The 18,301-nt window shown below is 37.6% G+C and overlaps 3 protein-coding genes across 7 annotated transcripts in view; 1 reads left to right on the forward strand and 2 right to left on the reverse strand.

The window, feature by feature from the left end:
* Positions 1-3,172, forward strand: part of LOC116016781 (DNA repair protein RAD5A) — a 10,741-nt gene extending 7,569 nt beyond the window's left edge. The window contains exons 12-21 of one of the 5 annotated variants that reach the window (XR_004097784.1): positions 89-211; positions 332-431; positions 539-651; positions 901-1,179; positions 1,273-1,473; positions 1,614-1,707; positions 1,803-1,874; positions 2,384-2,482; positions 2,598-2,794; positions 2,871-3,172. Coding sequence is in view for 4 of the 5 variants with exons in the window: in XM_031257179.1 (XP_031113039.1) it covers positions 89-211; positions 332-431; positions 539-651; positions 901-1,179; positions 1,273-1,473; positions 1,614-1,707; positions 1,803-1,874; positions 2,384-2,482; positions 2,598-2,720 (1,204 nt within the window). In the remaining variant the exon portion in view is untranslated. Of the gene's footprint in view, positions 1-88; positions 212-331; positions 432-538; positions 652-900; positions 1,180-1,272; positions 1,474-1,613; positions 1,708-1,802; positions 1,875-2,383; positions 2,483-2,597 lie in introns of those variants that run through there. The other 4 variants (XM_031257179.1, XM_031257181.1, XM_031257180.1 and 1 more) reach the window with 4 other exon arrangements.
* Positions 3,173-3,621: 449 nt separating this feature from the next.
* Positions 3,622-7,804, reverse strand: LOC116016737 (SRSF protein kinase 2). Its single transcript, XM_031257119.1, has 4 exons — positions 7,398-7,804; positions 5,929-6,912; positions 4,444-4,491; positions 3,622-4,298 (listed from the first exon to the last, which is right to left on the reverse strand). The coding sequence occupies exons 1-4, from the start codon at positions 7,605-7,607 to the stop codon at positions 3,894-3,896; spliced, it is 1,647 nt and encodes a 548-aa protein (XP_031112979.1). The 5' UTR covers positions 7,608-7,804; the 3' UTR covers positions 3,622-3,893.
* An 889-nt stretch (positions 7,805-8,693) lies between these two features.
* On the reverse strand, positions 8,694-18,015 carry LOC116016306 (vacuolar protein sorting-associated protein 41 homolog). The gene is made up of 19 exons (XM_031256510.1): positions 17,643-18,015; positions 15,415-15,684; positions 15,134-15,313; positions 14,612-14,869; positions 14,274-14,406; positions 13,521-13,611; positions 13,238-13,340; positions 12,766-12,869; positions 12,595-12,688; positions 12,327-12,482; positions 12,183-12,245; positions 11,990-12,055; positions 11,465-11,665; positions 10,571-10,648; positions 10,371-10,490; positions 10,217-10,297; positions 9,975-10,060; positions 9,585-9,666; positions 8,694-9,504 (listed from the first exon to the last, which is right to left on the reverse strand). Exons 1-19 carry the CDS (start codon positions 17,880-17,882, stop codon positions 9,067-9,069), a joined length of 2,844 nt encoding a protein of 947 aa, XP_031112370.1. The 5' UTR covers positions 17,883-18,015; the 3' UTR covers positions 8,694-9,066.
* Between the last annotated feature and the right edge of the window lie 286 nt (positions 18,016-18,301).

Raw genomic sequence — 18,301 nt, forward strand, 5'->3', positions numbered from 1 at the left:
AGCTTTTTGGTTCCCCCCCCCCCCCCCCCCTTCTTTTATGCCTTAATCAATTTTGCGTATGCTTGAGCACTCATCTGGATGTATTTAGGTGGAATGAACTTGTTCAGAAACCCTTTGAGGAGGGAGATGAGAGAGGATTGAGGTTGGTTCAATCAATTCTTAGACCTATAATGTTAAGAAGAACAAAGTCTAGCACTGATCGAGAAGGCAGGTAGGTCTTGATTGTGTAACAAAATATTTTCTTTTTCCATGCTTTTGTTTTGTCATTGATTGCGCATGGTTACCTCTTGTGCAGCCTATACATTATTTCTTTTGATTATATATTATGCAGGCCAATTTTAGTTCTTCCACCGGCAGACATTCAAGTAATATACTGTGAACTCACTGAAGCAGAAAAGGACTTCTATGAGGCCTTGTTCAAACGATCAAAGGTGATGTATGTTAATGGTTTTCTGAGATGTTTTGTATTTATTCCTTTGAGAGGAAAAAGTATGTTTGCTGCCTTTGAGATAAACTTTTCTGTCTGCAATTCCTTCAGGTGAAGTTCGATCAGTTTGTTGAGCAGGGGCGGGTTCTCCATAATTATGCTTCTATTTTAGAGTTGCTTTTACGACTTCGCCAATGCTGTGATCATCCATTTCTTGTGTTGAGGTTTGATAATAGACCCCTAATACTCTCTCTCTCTCTCTCTCTCTCTCTCTATATATATATATATATATATATATATATATAATACTGTATTATACTCCTAAGTTCTTTTAACGAGGTTTTCTCCTCGCCCTGTGACCCTAGCCGGCAAAGATTATACTCCTAAGTTATTTGTTTATGTTGGTTGTTACAATTTTAATCAATATGTACTGTATTTGCTTGATGATTGCATACACTGCTTTTGGTCTCCAGTCGAGGTGATACTCAAGAATTCTCAGATCTGAATAAGCTTGCTAAACGTTTCCTTAAGGGTGGTCAGAAGACTGGGGAAAACCATGTTGAAGATGTTCCCACTCGTGCTTATATTCAAGAGGTTGTGGAAGAGTTGCGGAAGGGAGAACAAGGAGAGTGCCCAATATGTCTGGAAGCTTGTGAAGATGCTGTGTTGACTCCATGTGCCCATCGGTTATGTCGAGAGTGCCTCTTAGCAAGTTGGAGAAGTCCTGCATCTGGTTTTTGTCCTGTTTGTAGGTATCTCTCACTGTTTTGTATACATCAGATTAAAAGTGTCATACCTTAGCAAGGTTGAAATGCATCTATGTTTTTAACTTTTCCTGCTTGTAGAAAGACTGTCAGCAAGCAAGAACTGATCACAGCACCAACAGATAGCCGTTTCCAGATAGATGTTGAAAAGAATTGGGTGGAATCATCGAAAGTTACTGCATTGTTGCATGAACTAGAACAACTACGTGCTGTAAACTCCAAAAGCATTGTTTTTAGTCAGTGGACTGCCTTTTTGGACCTCTTGCAAATTGCTCTTGCTCGGTGTGGACTCTTTTCCCTTTGTTATCTATGTCTTCTCAGACTGTAAATTATGTGTTTTGGTTGCATTCTACTGCTTAGATTTCTTGTCTGTGGGAACCATATATGTTTGTAGTGGATACTTGACCTGATGATTTATGCAGGAATGATATCCCTTTTCTTCGCCTTGATGGGACTCTAAACCAGCAACAGCGTGAGAAAGTAATAAAAAGATTTTCAGAAGAAGATAGTGTTTTGGTGCGTGTCTTTCACTAGTACTTTGCCACTTTGACCACTAAAGGAGGAGAAACATTTTTAGAAGACTGTCTTATTCTTTGATTCAATTTCTATAGGTGTTGCTAATGTCATTGAAGGCTGGTGGTGTCGGAATAAACCTTACGGCAGCATCCAATGCTTTTGTCTTGGTAAATGCTGCTTTTCTATATTCTTGTGTCATAATTTATTATGAAAAGTAGGTTTGCAGTTTAATTGATATATAGGACCTGGTTCTGGTGCAACAACCTCCCCAGGTGCGGACAGATCTAGACTATTGGATGAGCTCAAATCAACGGCCGGAAATCAATAAAAATGGGAAAAAATGCTGTGGCATTTTGGTAATTTCAATGATATGCTAGTGCATTTAGATATGCGTAATGGTGCTTTGAGTCCAATGCACCGTCAAGCATTCCATTCCTGTGCGCACCATAGACCAGCATTTAGTACCCCACAAAAATATACTTGGTGTAGGAAATTCCAAAAATGTCACAGCGTTTTTTCCTATTTTCATTAATTTTTAGCCGTTGATGTGAGCTCATTCAATGGTCCAGATATGTCTACATGTCCGCACTTGGAGAGGCTGTCGCATCTGATCCGGATTCTATATATATAGTGGAGTATTAATATTGGTAAAATGTGTGATTTTCTTCTTGTACAGGATCCATGGTGGAATCCGGCTGTGGAGGAACAAGCTGTGATGCGTGTCCATCGTATTGGACAAACAAAAAGAGTTGCAATCAAACGGTTCATTGTGAAGGTATATTAATGTTTTTCTCTTCAAAGATTTCAAGAATGGTCCTCCATTATATCCTCCTAATTCTGAGAACTAAAAAAATAAAATATCCCGGGTATATCATTATCTTGGGTGGCAGGGAACAGTTGAGGAGAGAATGGAGGCAGTGCAAGCCAGGAAACAGCGTATGATTTCTGGTGCCCTAACAGACCAAGAAGTGCGAACAGCACGAATTGAGGAACTTAAGATGCTTTTCACATAGAATGTAGAGGGAGAGATGTTGTGCTTCTTCTACTTCGTCATGGTGCTTGGATCTCTGAAGCTTTTCATTTCAGAGTAAGAAAGAACCTCAACAACACAAAACAACTGATCGTCTAGCTGTGTACTAAATGTATTCTAACTTTTCCTGAAGGAGGAAGCGGGGACGGTCGGATTGGAGATTTGGAGGTAGGACTGCTTGCAGAGTCAGGAGTACATTATTATAGTGTTCTGTTGTAATGATCAACACATTAGAGATAGTTTTGAAGCCCCTCATAACTGCTACACAATATTATTTTAATTAATTTGTGTAAAATTTTGCTATCTATTTGTGACAAATTCAAACCGGCAGTTAATTTCTATTAGGGGATGTTCGGCGGAAAATATTTTTCAAGGAACCTCATATGACTTTGATTGTATTAAGTATAGTTTGGAGTTGAAATTTACCCCGTATCATATAATGTTTATTTAAATATTATCATTACATTTATTATATTTTTATAATGAAATATATAATTAAAATTTTATAATTTATAAATTATTGTTATTTTTAAATTATTATTATCATGTAGGAACATATTTATTTTTATATTTATTATTCTTTAAAATTCCAAAATCAAATAATAAAATTAATATTTTCAGTGGAACATATTCATTTTTATATTTATTATTCTTTCCACCAACCATTAACAATTCTATTCTAATTTTCTGATGGCCATATCCCCTCTCCTTATTTCTTTCTCGTCAGCGTCTCACTGCACAAGACATGAAAACAATGATGCAACGATTGCGTTCTTAGTTAGAAGTCTCTTCTAACAACGCCAACGCCTCATCTCAGCTGGTTAAAATTCAACTGAGTTGTACAAATTGTATGGTAATAATACTTCTGTGAATATGCCCGTAGATAAGTATTGAAAGCAACCGTCTACTTTAATAAAGCTATTGGCATTGCAATATGCAAGTTTAAAGCATAAACTCTCCAATCGTGTGTCTATGTGGTGTACACACAAACACTTGAATCTTTTAAATGTACAGATTACAAGTTGAAAAAAATAAATTATAGCAGTTGGCATTTCAAAAGAATGAAGAGAGGCGGCAAACATTTCTCGGATGAAGAAAATGAAATAAACCTCATTGATAGGCCAAAAAAAGATAGATAGGTTGAAGGCATACGTTGCTATGTTGTGTTTACTGTAGATTGAGAAGCCTTCCCTGACTTTGGGGTTCCATCAATGGCTATATTCCCCACTCTGGCTTCCATCGTCTCTCTCTCGTCTGTCTCAATACATTTACCATTTTCTGGTCCATGTGGAGGTGAATTATTAATTGCAGAGGGCACGAGATTTCGTGGACCTCCCATTATCCATGGATGAGTAAGACACTGCGCTGCTGTAGGTCTTTTCTCCGGCACAAAATCAAGTATGGGCACGAGGAAATCTGCCATCTCGCTTGCATCTTGCTCGCTGAACTCATATTTTTCCATTAGCACTTTGTTTAGAGGCCAGAACCGCAATCGTCTGATATGCCTCAAGTCTCCATATCTGTTGAAGAATTCCCGTGAATAGCGCCCCCCTAAGGCAATCTATGTACACAACTCAAATCAGCAGGCTATATAGTGGTTCTCCATAAGAGAATTCACCAGCCAAGTTTTTCCAGATCTGTTTGGCTAAACCCTAGAAGAGTAATTATTCTAAGTAGCATGCGGGAGTACATGTAAAGAAGCTAACCTTGCGTGGCATCATCCCCAGGAGCTCCATCATTAAGGCCAAGTGATCCTGTGAAGTAGGGGGAAGGGATGATCAACAACTATTTAACAATAAAATAGATGGCAATCATCATCACAGATCTTGAGATTATTCAATTCAAATTACAGGTAGAAACAAAATTGTGATGTTAGTTCAAACTTCAAAGGAATACTCATACACTGGCAATGCTGCAATAAAAAGCAAGATCATCTTTTGCCTCCCTTCAAGGACATTAGCATTTCATTCATTCACATTTAACTATATACTTTATTACTTTTGATTCAAACTCCAGCATCAACTAGTTACATTAATAACCCAAAGGGAAAATAAGGTTACAGTGCAACAAACAAAAGATGCCACGTGCAGAAATGCAGAATTTTCACATGAAATTGTTGTTTTATTGATATCCAATTGAATTACACATAGCAATACATATCCAATTTTGGGTCATAATTCCAATATGATATGTATTATATGTCAGCCCATACAACTTCCAACAGGTTACCCTTTTTAAGATATTACAAGGGAAGTCCTCTCTTAAACAGCAAACAATGAGCCAATAACTATTCTTTGTGGTACATAGAATGATTGCTTTAAACAGATATCAGTACTATTTGGTCTTCACTTTGAAAGGCAATCTCAGTAACAGAATCTAAGTCATCAACTTAAATGAATCCCTCCCAACCTTTTGTTATAAAAGAACCTCTTCGTCTAACAGACATTATAGGTGGAGTAAAAATTTTTAGAAAGAGGAACAAATAATTTTTATTTGAATCATATGTTTTTTTTCTTATAGTTTCTTTTCTCCCCCCTTTTTCTTATAATTTTTTAAAGTTCCCTATCACAGTATCAATGTATCATACCTAATATATTTTGGCAAAAATAAGCTCTAAGCTGAAAAGTTGCTAACAAACATGAAACATCAGGTACTGTGGATTAAAGCAAGTTCAATGAGAAAACATCAGGTACTATGGATAATAGTCTCATATCTTGGTAGGTAGTAAACTGGTTAAAGCAGTGTGAATGCTTGCTGGTGTGAACAATACAACATAATTTTATATGAAGTAAAGCTCCCCATGTGTGCACTACAGATCCACCAAAATAATTTCAATGTCATTATTGTTTCTTTAATATTAATATAGATGCATAACAATCTTAAATTTCAAAAGATTGACATTAATTCACCTCTATAGTTTTAGTTAAACCAATCATCAATTTTATGTTTCTACAAACTCATAAAGACAATTACTGTGATCATACAGGCTTTCTGATATCATAATCATAACAAACAGAAGTAGTGCAACCCAGCAATGAGCTAAGACATCCCTTTGAAAAACATTGAACAGATGTTTGTTTTACCACACAATTCAAGCAGTAAAGAGAATTCATCACTGATCCAACTCACAGACAAAGTGGCCTTGCAGAAAAACTAAAAAGGAAAATCAATATAAAATGAGATTATTGTACCTCATCCCTGTCATAATTGTCACCACTATGAGGATCAAAAAGAACATCTCCTGTTGCCAACTCAAAGCAAATGCAAGCTAAGGACCAAAGATCTGCAGGAGTTGAGTACTTGGAGCCCAGGAGAACTTCCGGACATCTATATTGCCTAGTTTGAATATCGCTTGTAAACTGCTTATAAGTCCAACATGCATTCCCAAAATCAACCAATTTGCACTTGAGGTCCACTTCAGCTAAAAGTTTTTTTCTTGTTGAACGGCTACCTCGTTTATGTCTTTGAATTTCTTGGTGCCCATCTATGGCTTCACTGGGTTTATTTGATACATCTTCTTGGACTTTAGACTCAGTTTGATCATCAACTGAGTCTCCATCTGGCTTTTCATCATGATTAGAATCTTCAGGAGTACATACTTCATTATCTGGCTCAATTTCCTCAGAAGCTTCTTTCCCAGCACATCTTTGAGCTGCTCTCTTAGCCTTTCTCCGAATTTTCTTCTTCTGGTTCTTGGTCAGATCACCATTTGAACTCTTGGCGTCCTTTGAAGACCCAGTCTCTGAGACAATCTTGGTTTTGCTAGATGGCAGAACGAGAGGTGCGCCGGACCTCCTTGGATCTTTGGCTGGATCAATCATCGATAGGAGTAAAATATTTTCTGGCTTCAAGTCCGTGTGTATGATCGAAAGCTGGCGATGCAGATAATCCAGGCCAACTAAAATGTGAACACAAATTTCTTTAACCTTGTGAAGAGGAACCCCTCGATAGTCCGAATACTTAATAAGGGTCAAAAGATTATCACCCAAGTACTCAAAAACCATGCAAACATGCTGTCCATTAGGGCCTGAATGCTTAAAGTTATCCAATAACTTCACAACACACTTTTGGTCATCTGAGTCTCCTTCAGCAATCTGCTTTAGTATTGTAATTTCATCCATTGCTGCTTCAGTATAATGCTGGGCACTCTTCTGAACTTTCAAAGCCACATATTTCTATCCCCCACCAAAAACAGAAGAAATTAGCTCATAAGATAAAGAAGTGAAACTCAGTAAAAATATTAAAACTCTCCACATCACCCCCATACCAGATTTTATTGACTCTCATTAGACACATTGTAGACAAACAGAAGAAATAAAAAATAATAATATTAATAACAGGATATTTAGTTCGTACTGAAACCAGTAAATCCAATTGTTTTTTTCCAATTATTGTCCCTTCTTCGAGTTAGAACAGACAAAGAGTACTTGTGATTGAAATTAATATAAGATGAATAAACAGTACATTGTGCTTCCTATCCATCTTCTTTTTAACACATTTTATCCCAACCTTTCAATACTAGTGGAGTAATAAAATCACCTCCAGCAGATATCTATACAAACAGACAAATACACGTATAAACATCCATCCATATATGAATTAAATAAAAGAAAAAACAGATTTTTAAAAAGCGTGGAAAGTGTAAAGAAACAAAACTTACGGATTTTTGAGTGTCCCAAGCTAGCCATACAGTGGAGAAGTGGCCCCAACCGAGCTTGCTCTGAACTATGTAGCGTCCGTGCTTAAATGTATCTCCGATTCGGACAGCGTGATAGCCTCCCCGCCTGTAGTCTTCAGTCCCTTCGTCCTCCGATGTATAGTCGCTCGTCTCACTCTGATCGTCGCCGCGCCGGTCATCGGTCTCCGCCATCTACCACCACCGATTAGACAGCTCGGAGCTCCAGCAAAGATCCGAGAATGAATCAGCTATTCAAATCTTGCACACTGTGAAAAAAGGGAGAGAGAAAGAGGGAGGGAGGGGGGAATTAGGGTTTTCTAAATTTGATTTGAGTGGAGGAAGATAACTTGTTTATTACTGATACCGCTGTACAATAAGCAGGGTGTGTTTAACTGTTTATTTTATTTTATTCCGTAAAATGAAATACTCCTCCTACCTTTATTTTAAAAAACGTCTCTCTCTCTCTCTCTCATCGTAGGCTTTGCCGGGAAACTGAGGAAAGGATAATGGCTTAAATGGCTTAAAAGGGATGTCCCTCTCAGCCGTGATTTCGTTGTTTTTACTCTTTTCTAATTAAAAAAAATTTAGTGCCTAATTAATTTCAGTGTAGTTAAATTTCCGATTCAATCAACAATGTGGACCCTTGTTGCCTTACTGAATAAAACCATGCGGACTTGCGGAGTACTATTTTATTTTCCTAGTTTTTACTTTTTAACGTGATATTTTCTTTTAACGTGATATAAAATTCTTTTAATTAAGTAATTAACTCATTCAACAATAAAAATGATATATATATTATAGGAAAAGCTCATGTGATAATATATTTTTATGTAAAAAGTGAAACATGTTCTAACAAATTATCGTCACATCAGGAAATAAAGTGAATAAGTAAAATAGGAATTACATGTATTAGAACTCTAAAATTACTACCTAATAATGATTAATAATTGGCGTGATGTAATATTGCTACATCAAGAAATAACGGTTTAATAATAATTCTTTGAACAGATAACATAAATTATCAATTTTGATATCTATATTTTTTGTCATCTGTTGGTTGTCTTTTTTCTGTCGGCTCACTTGTTTGCGTTCACTTAATCATTCTTTTCATCACTCTCCTAGTCATTGACATTATATTCTATCCGAATTATTATTATTCTTCTTCTTTCTTCTTTTTTTTTTTTCTTTTTGCCATTAAAGAGGAAAAAAAAAACTGTGCAATAAAAAGTACAAACTTCTGCTTAGCAAAACTGAGTTCAAAGTCGGAAACAGTACGAGTACGCAAATGTCCAAATTATATTCCCTTTCAAACTATGAATGAATACTGGATTTTCATTGTTCAGCTAGTTTCTACAAGATCATTTCATGTCATCAACCTATACCTTTGAACACATAAATAGAGTACAGGTGCCGAATAACACCAGAAGCAAGGCAAAAATGTCCTAAATAAATAGCTCATCCTCGTGATATATGCACACACAACGCACAAAAAACTATTATACATGCACTTGTTGAAAAACAAATCAACCTGCAGCAGTAGTGCACTAGGTATAGTGCATCCAAAGGGCACCTGATGAGGTCACATCATCATCTTCATCTTCATCTTCATCTGCCTCACCATTATTATAGATGCAGTTGTTGAAAAAACAAATCAACCTGCAGCAGTAGTGCACAAGATACAACGCATCTGAGGAGCACCAGATGAGGTATCCTCATCCTCATCCTCATCTGCCTCACCATTATCATATTCATAATATGAGGAAGCACCTTGGGAAGGGGCAGCTGACCCTTTTTTGCTACTCACGGAGTTGGTGGACTCCATAAGGCAAGTCAAGTGGTAGGCGTGACAACAAAAGAATGCAATGATCGATACATTCTGCATGGAGAATGGATCAAAACATATGCAACACCTTCCACCTCCCCGAGTTTTTGATTTGACCTCCATGGATTTTATGCTAAGACTTCGGTCAACCAGGTTTGAAGCCCTCTGTTCACCCCTTTTGGAGCGAGCTTCGTCTACTTCATCACTCAAGTGAATACCACGCTTTGCTTCTTTGTAGTATTTAATCAAAAGGTTAACACAATCAGCCTGATAGTTTAACCCACAACTCATTAGATATTATGAGCAATTAAAGTTTTTAGGGAAAAATGTGACCTAAAATGATGTACCTTGAGTATATCATTACAACCGTGCCTAAGCGAAGTTTCTGTCCTGTAGTCTGTGACAATTTTGACCAAGCGATCCCTCAGACTGAAAGTGAAAGAAACAGTGCAATTATATATTAATGCCCAATTTGAAAGTTGTATGGTAAATGTATGAAAAAGTAAATGCCATACGTTTGGCAATAGGAATCCCATAAAGCATATCATAAAGAAAATTTAGGTGAATACTCCCATGAATTACTCATCATTTCCAATTTTCTCTTCACCACAGTGAAAAGTTTCACAAATGCAGCCTGAGAGGTGCTTTACTGAATGCAGCATGGTGCACTTTGGATATGTGGAGTACGAATCTGAGTTTCAATCATCATATTATCGAATGCAGCATGGTGCACTTACCGAGGTATCTCCAAGCCATTGGGCAGCATATTTACTATATAAAGAGGATCAAGGTTCCCCACAGTATGCTCTAATAGTACTCCAACCTGTTAGGAAGACACATAGAGACATGTTTCACCAAGAAGAAGGGGTGGATGGGCACACGAAAAGGTAAAAGGATGCAGAAGATAAAGCAAATAAATAACAAGGGGAATGCACCCTGAATTCTCATTTCCATTTATTTGCTTCAGTCCCTAGCTTACCATTTCAGCTTTATTAAGACACTGCCTAATCAATTCTTCCCATAGTTCATCATCATGCTGATCATTCACAAATTCTATAGCCTGTAAAGTCAGAAGATTTGACTGAGTACATGAAATTACGAACAAAGGGAGAGGTAGTGAAATTGTGGGGTACCTCTTCAATATCTCCTAGCTTATTTATGATAACTGCAAGGGCTTGCTTAGAATTCCCCATCCTTCCTAGTATAAAAACTTGTTCTTTCAATAGATTTCTTTTCACACAGATATCATACGCCTGAAGTATACAAAAGCTTTCATTCAGATTAATAAGCAAGCAAAAGGTGTGATTTATCAACATATCTTAATCTTGCAAACCTTCTCAAGTGTATAATGCTGGCTACTCCTAAGAAAAGGAAGCAGCATCTTTGGATCATACTCAGCATAGAGCTCGACCTATTAAGTATTGCATAATTATGTAAGAGAGAGAATTAGGAGATAGCATTGGCAAACCTCATTGTTAACAAAAATTTCAAAAGAGCAGTGGCAAAGAAGTTTTAAAGTACTACATCATGAAAGAACATCAATAAACTAGAAAAAATCTTATGTGAATTCAAGTATTCAACAGATAAAACCATCAGGCCTAGACACCCTTTTCAAAACAAGTTGTGTGATGGCACCATCAATTTGTAACTCTTAATTGACAAAAGGGTTTATTGCAAGCCCCCTTTGTTTATTAGCAATGTTCTTTTATCCCCCACATTTGTGTCATTGAATTCTTCCCATTCTCTCAAAACTTGTTTCTGTTAACCTAAAATAATCATTTTTTTGACATAATAAAGACACTCACATTAGCAGAAATGAAGTGAAGCTCTGGTCACAACAAAATTGCTCATTAGATTTGTTTTAGGTTTGATATACGGAGTAACTTTCAGACTTTCTAGATGGAGTGACCACACTTCATACTAAGAATATGTCAAGGGCAATTAATGACAAGAACTTAGGAGTACTGATCAAGCTAAACATGCTACTAAATGCTGCTTTACTTGCATATCCTACAAATACATAAATACAAAAGTGAAAGAAGAAATGTGAACTGCAAATCACAATTACTCTCTGAAAAGTGTTGATCTCTCAAAACAATATTATATGTTATCTGAACATGCATGCATACTCAATCATAAGACAATGACAACAAAAGAAAAAAGTAAAGAGAATAAGATAAAGGGAAATGGGAATCATTCAATAAAGTGAGATCGTCTTACTACAAACCTGGAGATCATGGTAATCCCTCCCAGCATGAGGATTAATTTCAAAGAGTGCATGAAGATATAGATGCATTAAGTATCGAGAATCATCCTTATTTTCTGAGGCCATGAGTTGTGACACAACTTCTGGAGGCGGTATTAAGTCCCTGTGTTGAATCAACAACGGTATTGCGCGCTTACAGTCTATCATCATAAGTTGGGCAACCTAAAAATTGATGAAAATTGATGCAGGACATATAGTTAGAACAATTCAAAATGTGCTCAACAATACTTTTAGGCTACTATACCTCCAGTAACATATTGATTTTGCTCTTGATTTGTACAATAGCAATGGTTACAATTTGTATATTCACCTAACATGCATGTACATGGAACACCTCACTAACTAGTAAAAGGACTTCCAGGTGATCTAGGAGACAAGACAACTGAACTTTATATTCTGTTCTTCAAATAATTATTTGTAATTATTAGTACTGCATGGGAATCACAGTTCATATAAAGGAAAATTTTATCCATTATACAATTTTACCTTTTCAGAAACAGCATCATGCAAATTATGCTTTTCAATGAAGTCAAATAGATCAGGCTTCATAAGCTGGAAAGTGAGAATAAATGAATTAGAAAATTTCAAAATAAAATAACTACCATAAAATACAATCAACTGCATCGCTTGTAAAGCAAATGCACATAGCGCAATAACGGTAATGATTACTTCCACTTACATCAGCATACAGTGAAAAGGCCTTATCATGTTGTCCATCAATAACATATAATTCTGCCAGTGCCTTACATGCCAAAGTAGCAAAATAATCAATGTTAGTGAAGGAGATATAGAATGTAGCTGATGGACAAGCAAATTTGCTAACCTCCTTGAGTGGATCAGTCATTGATGATGTGCTAAGCTGAGGTTCTATAGCTGATATAACTGGGGATGTAGAATAAATGCCAGGAGGCCAAGATTTGACAGTTTCTAAGAGATCCTTGTGGAAAGAGGGGTTTGTTGCCAATGCCACAAGAGCTACCTACGCACAACAGGCATGTGACTATGTGAGAATTAATTTCAGGCCCTTTAAGCATGTAAAATCATTCATACCAAGAACAAGATAATTTCAGGCTATATTGTGAACTACAGACCTCATAAGCAGTATCACGCAACCTTGGATTTTCTATTGGGATATAAGGAACCAATACAGGAAGCTGACGAAGATGGGCAAAATGGAAAACCCATCTGAAAAAGTAGCCATGCAGAAGTTAATAATGGCCCAACTAAAGAAAGGGTTTTTTCATTTTAAAGATTCTCAATACCTTTCCCATGCAGAGGCAGATCCTCTCAACAGTTTTGGACACAGAGATGCAGCTTCAGCATACTTCCTTTCCACAATCAGATGGTCAAGATACCTTGAACCTACCTGATTCAAGTTGATTAATGGGGTGAAAATTATCAGTACTAAAATAAATTTTTTACAACATTTCAAAATATCTACACCACATAATGAACTAAAGCCTGATCCTGTATTCACTGAACACAACTTTCAAAAGCCTAAATATATAGAAATCTAAACATTGACAATACAATTTCAAGTGCTTGCACTAGATTACTAAATTATTTCAAGAAAACTGGATTTAAATTAACACTATATACAAATCAGAAAATAAAAAGTAAGGGATGGCAAAAGAGAAAATGGAAGGGAAAAAAAGCTGAGTTGCAATGGTTTGTGATGTTTCTTGTCATTGATACATCCATAGGTGAAAGAAGAACTCGACATTCATGGTCTACCTCATCAACTAGCTCACTCCGACCTTTACTAGCTTCAACAGCTTCTAAGGCTTTCTCATGACATCCATGCTGAAGAAGCCAATTAATGTGGTCTTCTGCATCCCTAACAAACAACCACAAAATAGCAAATTGAAATTTGGATTATACACTTATTACAGAAAAACGGGGAGCAAGATAAGGAATGTAAATCATATAAATCAAAGAAATCAAGCAGCTGACAACTATATATTAAATTCATCAAATGATTCACCAATAAATCAAATGGGAACTGACTATCACTAACCTAGGCTTTGCAATAACTACATCCTTTGGGGACACAATATAGTAGAAAGGTTCATCACCAGCAGCCCACTGTCCACCTGCATAGCTGCTACCTGCATGCATTGCAAGTAGAACGTAAAAACAAATAAACAAGGAGCCTCATTTCAATTTTATTGTAAATTCTATAGAAGTTTCTTCTTAGTCCAAGGTTTTTTAGCGAGGCAACCAGCATAAGTCACAGACTACATGGACAGCTTTCGACCCGAACTCTTCCTTGTTGGCGCTTAAAGTTGTGCTCTTTTTTCCTCGGCTACGATTTTTTTTTCCCATTGGGTTTTTTCTTAGCCTGAGGTTTTTAACGAGGCAACTAGAGTGAGCTTCGGACCGTAAGGCCAGTGTTCCAGCCCGAACCCTTCCTCATTGACTCAGCGTCAGGGCACGGACTAGGGGGCTACTTGATAGGGAATATACCCCGGGTATTCGACCCTGAGTATTTGGTACGTAGACCGTATTCGAGTACTGGGCTGCCCTTATAAAAGGGACCTTAACCCTTCAAAGGGGGGACTTTTGGCTTTTCTTGGGGGCTCCTCTTCTCTCTAAGATTCACCACTAGCTATGCTCTCTTCCTTCTCTCTACATTATTTATTCTATAACAATGAATAAACAGAGGGATTTTGAGCTAAATTCTTTCACCTATTCTACCATATACATATATTGCTTCACGAGAGTACATACGGAGGAATTAGCATTATCAAAATGCACATGTAGTTTTTACCAGAGAATGGAGCATGTGCAAGGGAATAGTCTTTGGCTTTATAATGCTCAAAACCATGGACAGGAAGTGCATCAGTTGCAAGCTCATCATTAGTCCATGTTACAACTCGGACCTCTGGTCTCTGAGCATTTCCCTGTGAGAACAAGATCACAAAAATCATTTTTTCATACATCTCAAACGGATCAAGAATCAAGAAATAAAATCAACCTCGGGAGAAGAAAAGCTATCAACAATATTTGATTCAACAAAAAGAATGAAGAAACTTCAAGTTCAAGTGGTTGTCGTGGGAAGGTTCCTGAAAGAAAAATGACTCTCTTTGAGAGTACACACACACATACCTGACGTGAGGGAATGGTACTACTGAAATCCTTCTCTCTGTCTTCTCCCGGAATATAAGCAAGAATAACCAAAGTATCACCATATGGAGCAATTCCTGAAATGGAATAGCTGGTTTGAAAAGATGCGACAATATCCACCTGGTTCAGGCTGGACATTTGGATCTGTTTGTATGTGCCATTCACACCCTTGTTCTGATTTGTTCTTATTACTGCAATTTTCACAGAGGTTCCCCACCCAATCACCAAAAGCGTATCATCCTGAATGCGATTGAAAAGCAATGAGCACCAGCATGCATAGCATGCAACATTTATGTCAAATCCTAAAACATAATGCCAAATAAAGAGGATTCTATTTATAGACATGATTTTACAGATGCATTCAAAGTTTCAAACATGTCTTAACATCTCAAGATTTAAGAAACTCTTTATGAATGCTTATAAAGAGTGTAAGAGACTCCTTACACATGAGAGTGTGAAAAGTATGCCCCACCAAAATCCAAATAGATGAATTTCAGAACTAACCTGCCAAACTAAGTGAGGTAGCAGATGCTCAGGGTGTGGACTCCCACGAGGTCTTTCAATAAAAGTTATGCGCTGGTCATTGGCAGCATCATAAACTTTCACTCCTGCATCATTAGCCCATGCAATGAGACTAGCTCTCCACTTCACAGCATGAATTGGACCTTCACCAGAGTGCAGAACCTAGAAATGAGAAAAACAAAAGTATGGATCAAAAGTTCAAATATGCATCCATCTTTCAAATATAATGCAAGAGTAGTTAATTCTGAAAACTTAAGGGAAACCTGATCACGGTAGCCTATCCACTTCTTGACATTAAAATACAATTGACCAGCTAAACCACCAGTGACAAATCTTCGGGATGATTTGTTAGCATAGCAAGGGTCTACAGCAATAGCCTTCATGGGGCGGTGATACTCAAATTTCATTCTTTCTTCAGTAAAAAGACCATTAATTACAACAGACCCATCATCTGAACAGCTCCCAATGTATTCACCTTCCACATCAAAGCAAAGGTCATTCACTGCAGCAGTGTGAACATGAAATTCCTTTACCTGTAGAAGAAGTAACAGCTTTATATCCCAATAAGAGGCAACTCCATTCTACCAACTTTAACACCGTCCCTTCTTGCATTATCAGAAAATATCATTTATCTACTAGAATGATTTATATATCCCAATAAGAGGCAACTCCATTCTACCAACTTTAACACCGTCCCTTCTTGCATTATCAGAGAATATCATTTAGAGAAAATTGTCATTTTGATTTACTGACTATAGGGGTCCTCTTAATTGCAGTCCACGACTTTCAAAAGTGTTAATTGCATACTCTGACTATTCAATTTTTGTCAATTTTGGTCACTCCGGCCAAATTGCCGGCCAAATCTCAGCGGAATTTCCTAAACCTTAAAATAACGAGGGCATTTTAGTCATTTCACACCCTATTTCATCTTCTCCGACGAGCTACCATTTTTCTCCGGCGAGCAACTTGGTTGACCATATTTTGGAGCTACTGGGTTTGGTCAGATCCACAGAGGAGCCGGCGAGCTACCATTTTATAAAAGTCATTTCACGATCCAGCCACTCCTAGCTGGTCTCATCCCCTTGCTGGCATCGCTGCCAACACCGCCGGGCAGATCCACAGAGGAGTTGCGAAGGCAAGGCGTATGCCGCGGTGGTCCGCTGGTGTTGACCACCAGAGAAGAGGAGCCCAAGGTCGCCGACTCTGCTAATGTTGGTCAACACTTCACATATCTGCTTCGTCTACGCCGATCCGCGATAGTCGATGGAATCCAAGCTGTCGAAACTCCATTGCTTTCTCTTTAGTTTCCTTCTGGTGAGTAGCGATGGGTGGCAGTGATGGTGAGCAGCGACTCGGCATGGGCTTCCTGGCGAAGATGGTGCAGTTTTGAGGACCAAGGCGAAGTTGCTCGCCGAAGAAAAATGGTAGCTCGCCGGAGAAGATGAAATAGGGTGTAAAATGACTAAAATGCCCTCGTTATTTTAAGGTTTAGGAAATTCCAGTGAGATTTGACCGGCAATTTGGCCGGAGTGACCAAAATTGACAGAAATTGAATAGTCAGGGTATGCAATTAACACTTTTGAAAGTCGTGGACTGCAATTAAGAGGACCCCTATAGTCAATAGACCAAATAGTCAGGGTATGCAATTAACACTTTTGAAAGTCGTGGACTGGAATTAAGAGGACCCCTATAGTCAATAGACCAAAATGACAATTTTCTCTATCATTTATCTACTAGAATGATTTATAAGTAGAAGCAACGCTGATAAATCTTTATTCCTGCAACGCCAATTCAAAGTCGGTTTTATTAATCAAACTCTAGTATTAAAGATCATGAGAAACTCCGCCTAAGAGAACCATAATAAAAGTCAACATTTTCCCCAATGTCTTAGTGTTTCCTTATGCTAATCTCTAGCTTTTTACACTAGCAAAGAGAATCCATACAATGACCAGTGACTCTCATGTTGTGTTTCGTAGAGGCAACAGGCCCATAAGATCTCCTTACCTATTACTAAATGATGAACTAACTACCTAAGCTAAACCAGTACATGAAGCCCTAACTTCCCAACCACTATGTTACAGTAACTATTATTATAAATAGAAGTACATAGGTCCATATGCTTCTCAAAAGATCTTTTACAAGTTCACAAAATGTCACTTTAAAGCACATGTGTTACTTTAAATAATCACAAACAATTTCCCAGAAGCAGTTTATTTTGGCACCAATTAGCCACCGTAAAAACTATGCTAACTAGGATAGCATTATAATAGAATGGAGATTCTTAAAAAAAAAAAAATACAAGTGGGGAAATAAAGATTTTCTAAGCCCAATTTGATCTCCGATCACCCTTGCTCCAGCTAAGGACAAGCAATTCGAATCAGTTATAGTAAAAAGCATTTTAAAATGAAAAATCAGCTGCAAATATGATAGAACGGAATTCGAATTCAAATTCAATCAAAACGAACAAAATTAAATTAAATTAAAGGGAGACCTGATTGCCTAGGAAATCAAGAATGTGAACCGAGCCACCGTGAGTGCCAAGGGCGATCATCCGTTCAGCAACGGCGATGCAGGAGGCGGCGTCGTTGGAGAGGAGCGACGGCACACTGCCGCCCATTCTCTGGTACTTGAGTCTCGGCTCATCCTCTTCTTCTTCCTCCTCGTCCTCTTCCGACTCTTCTTCTTCCCTCTCGTCGTCACCATCGACTCCGTTTTCCGACTTCGAATACATTCTAATCCTCTCAGAAAGGTGCGCTGATCGATAGAGGGATAGATACAGAGAAGTAGAGATCTGCGGGGAAAGTGGTTCGACTGCGTTGCCCCGCGTGGTGTGGAAGAGCGTGGAGAAGAAAGCTGTTGGAGGCCCGTTTAAACAGTTGTTTATTTAGCGTTATTTATTTGGAACGAAACAATAAAAGTGGTGACATAATCACTTGCCACCTGTCAGTTCAATTGTGATTGTTTTTTAATTAATTCGCATTTCATTGTTAATTGCTTGTTATCTTCTTACCAGTATTTTTTATACTATTATTGGAGTATATGGGCGTATTAAACTATTGAAGATACCAAAGGGGCGGTTTGTGAGACTTTAGAGATGAGAGAGGAGAATATGAGCGGAAATTACCTTGGTTTGTATTTTTTGAGATTTAT

Source organism: Ipomoea triloba, chromosome 4, assembly GCF_003576645.1.
Source record: "Ipomoea triloba cultivar NCNSP0323 chromosome 4, ASM357664v1".
Lineage (NCBI taxonomy): Eukaryota > Viridiplantae > Streptophyta > Magnoliopsida > Solanales > Convolvulaceae > Ipomoea > Ipomoea triloba.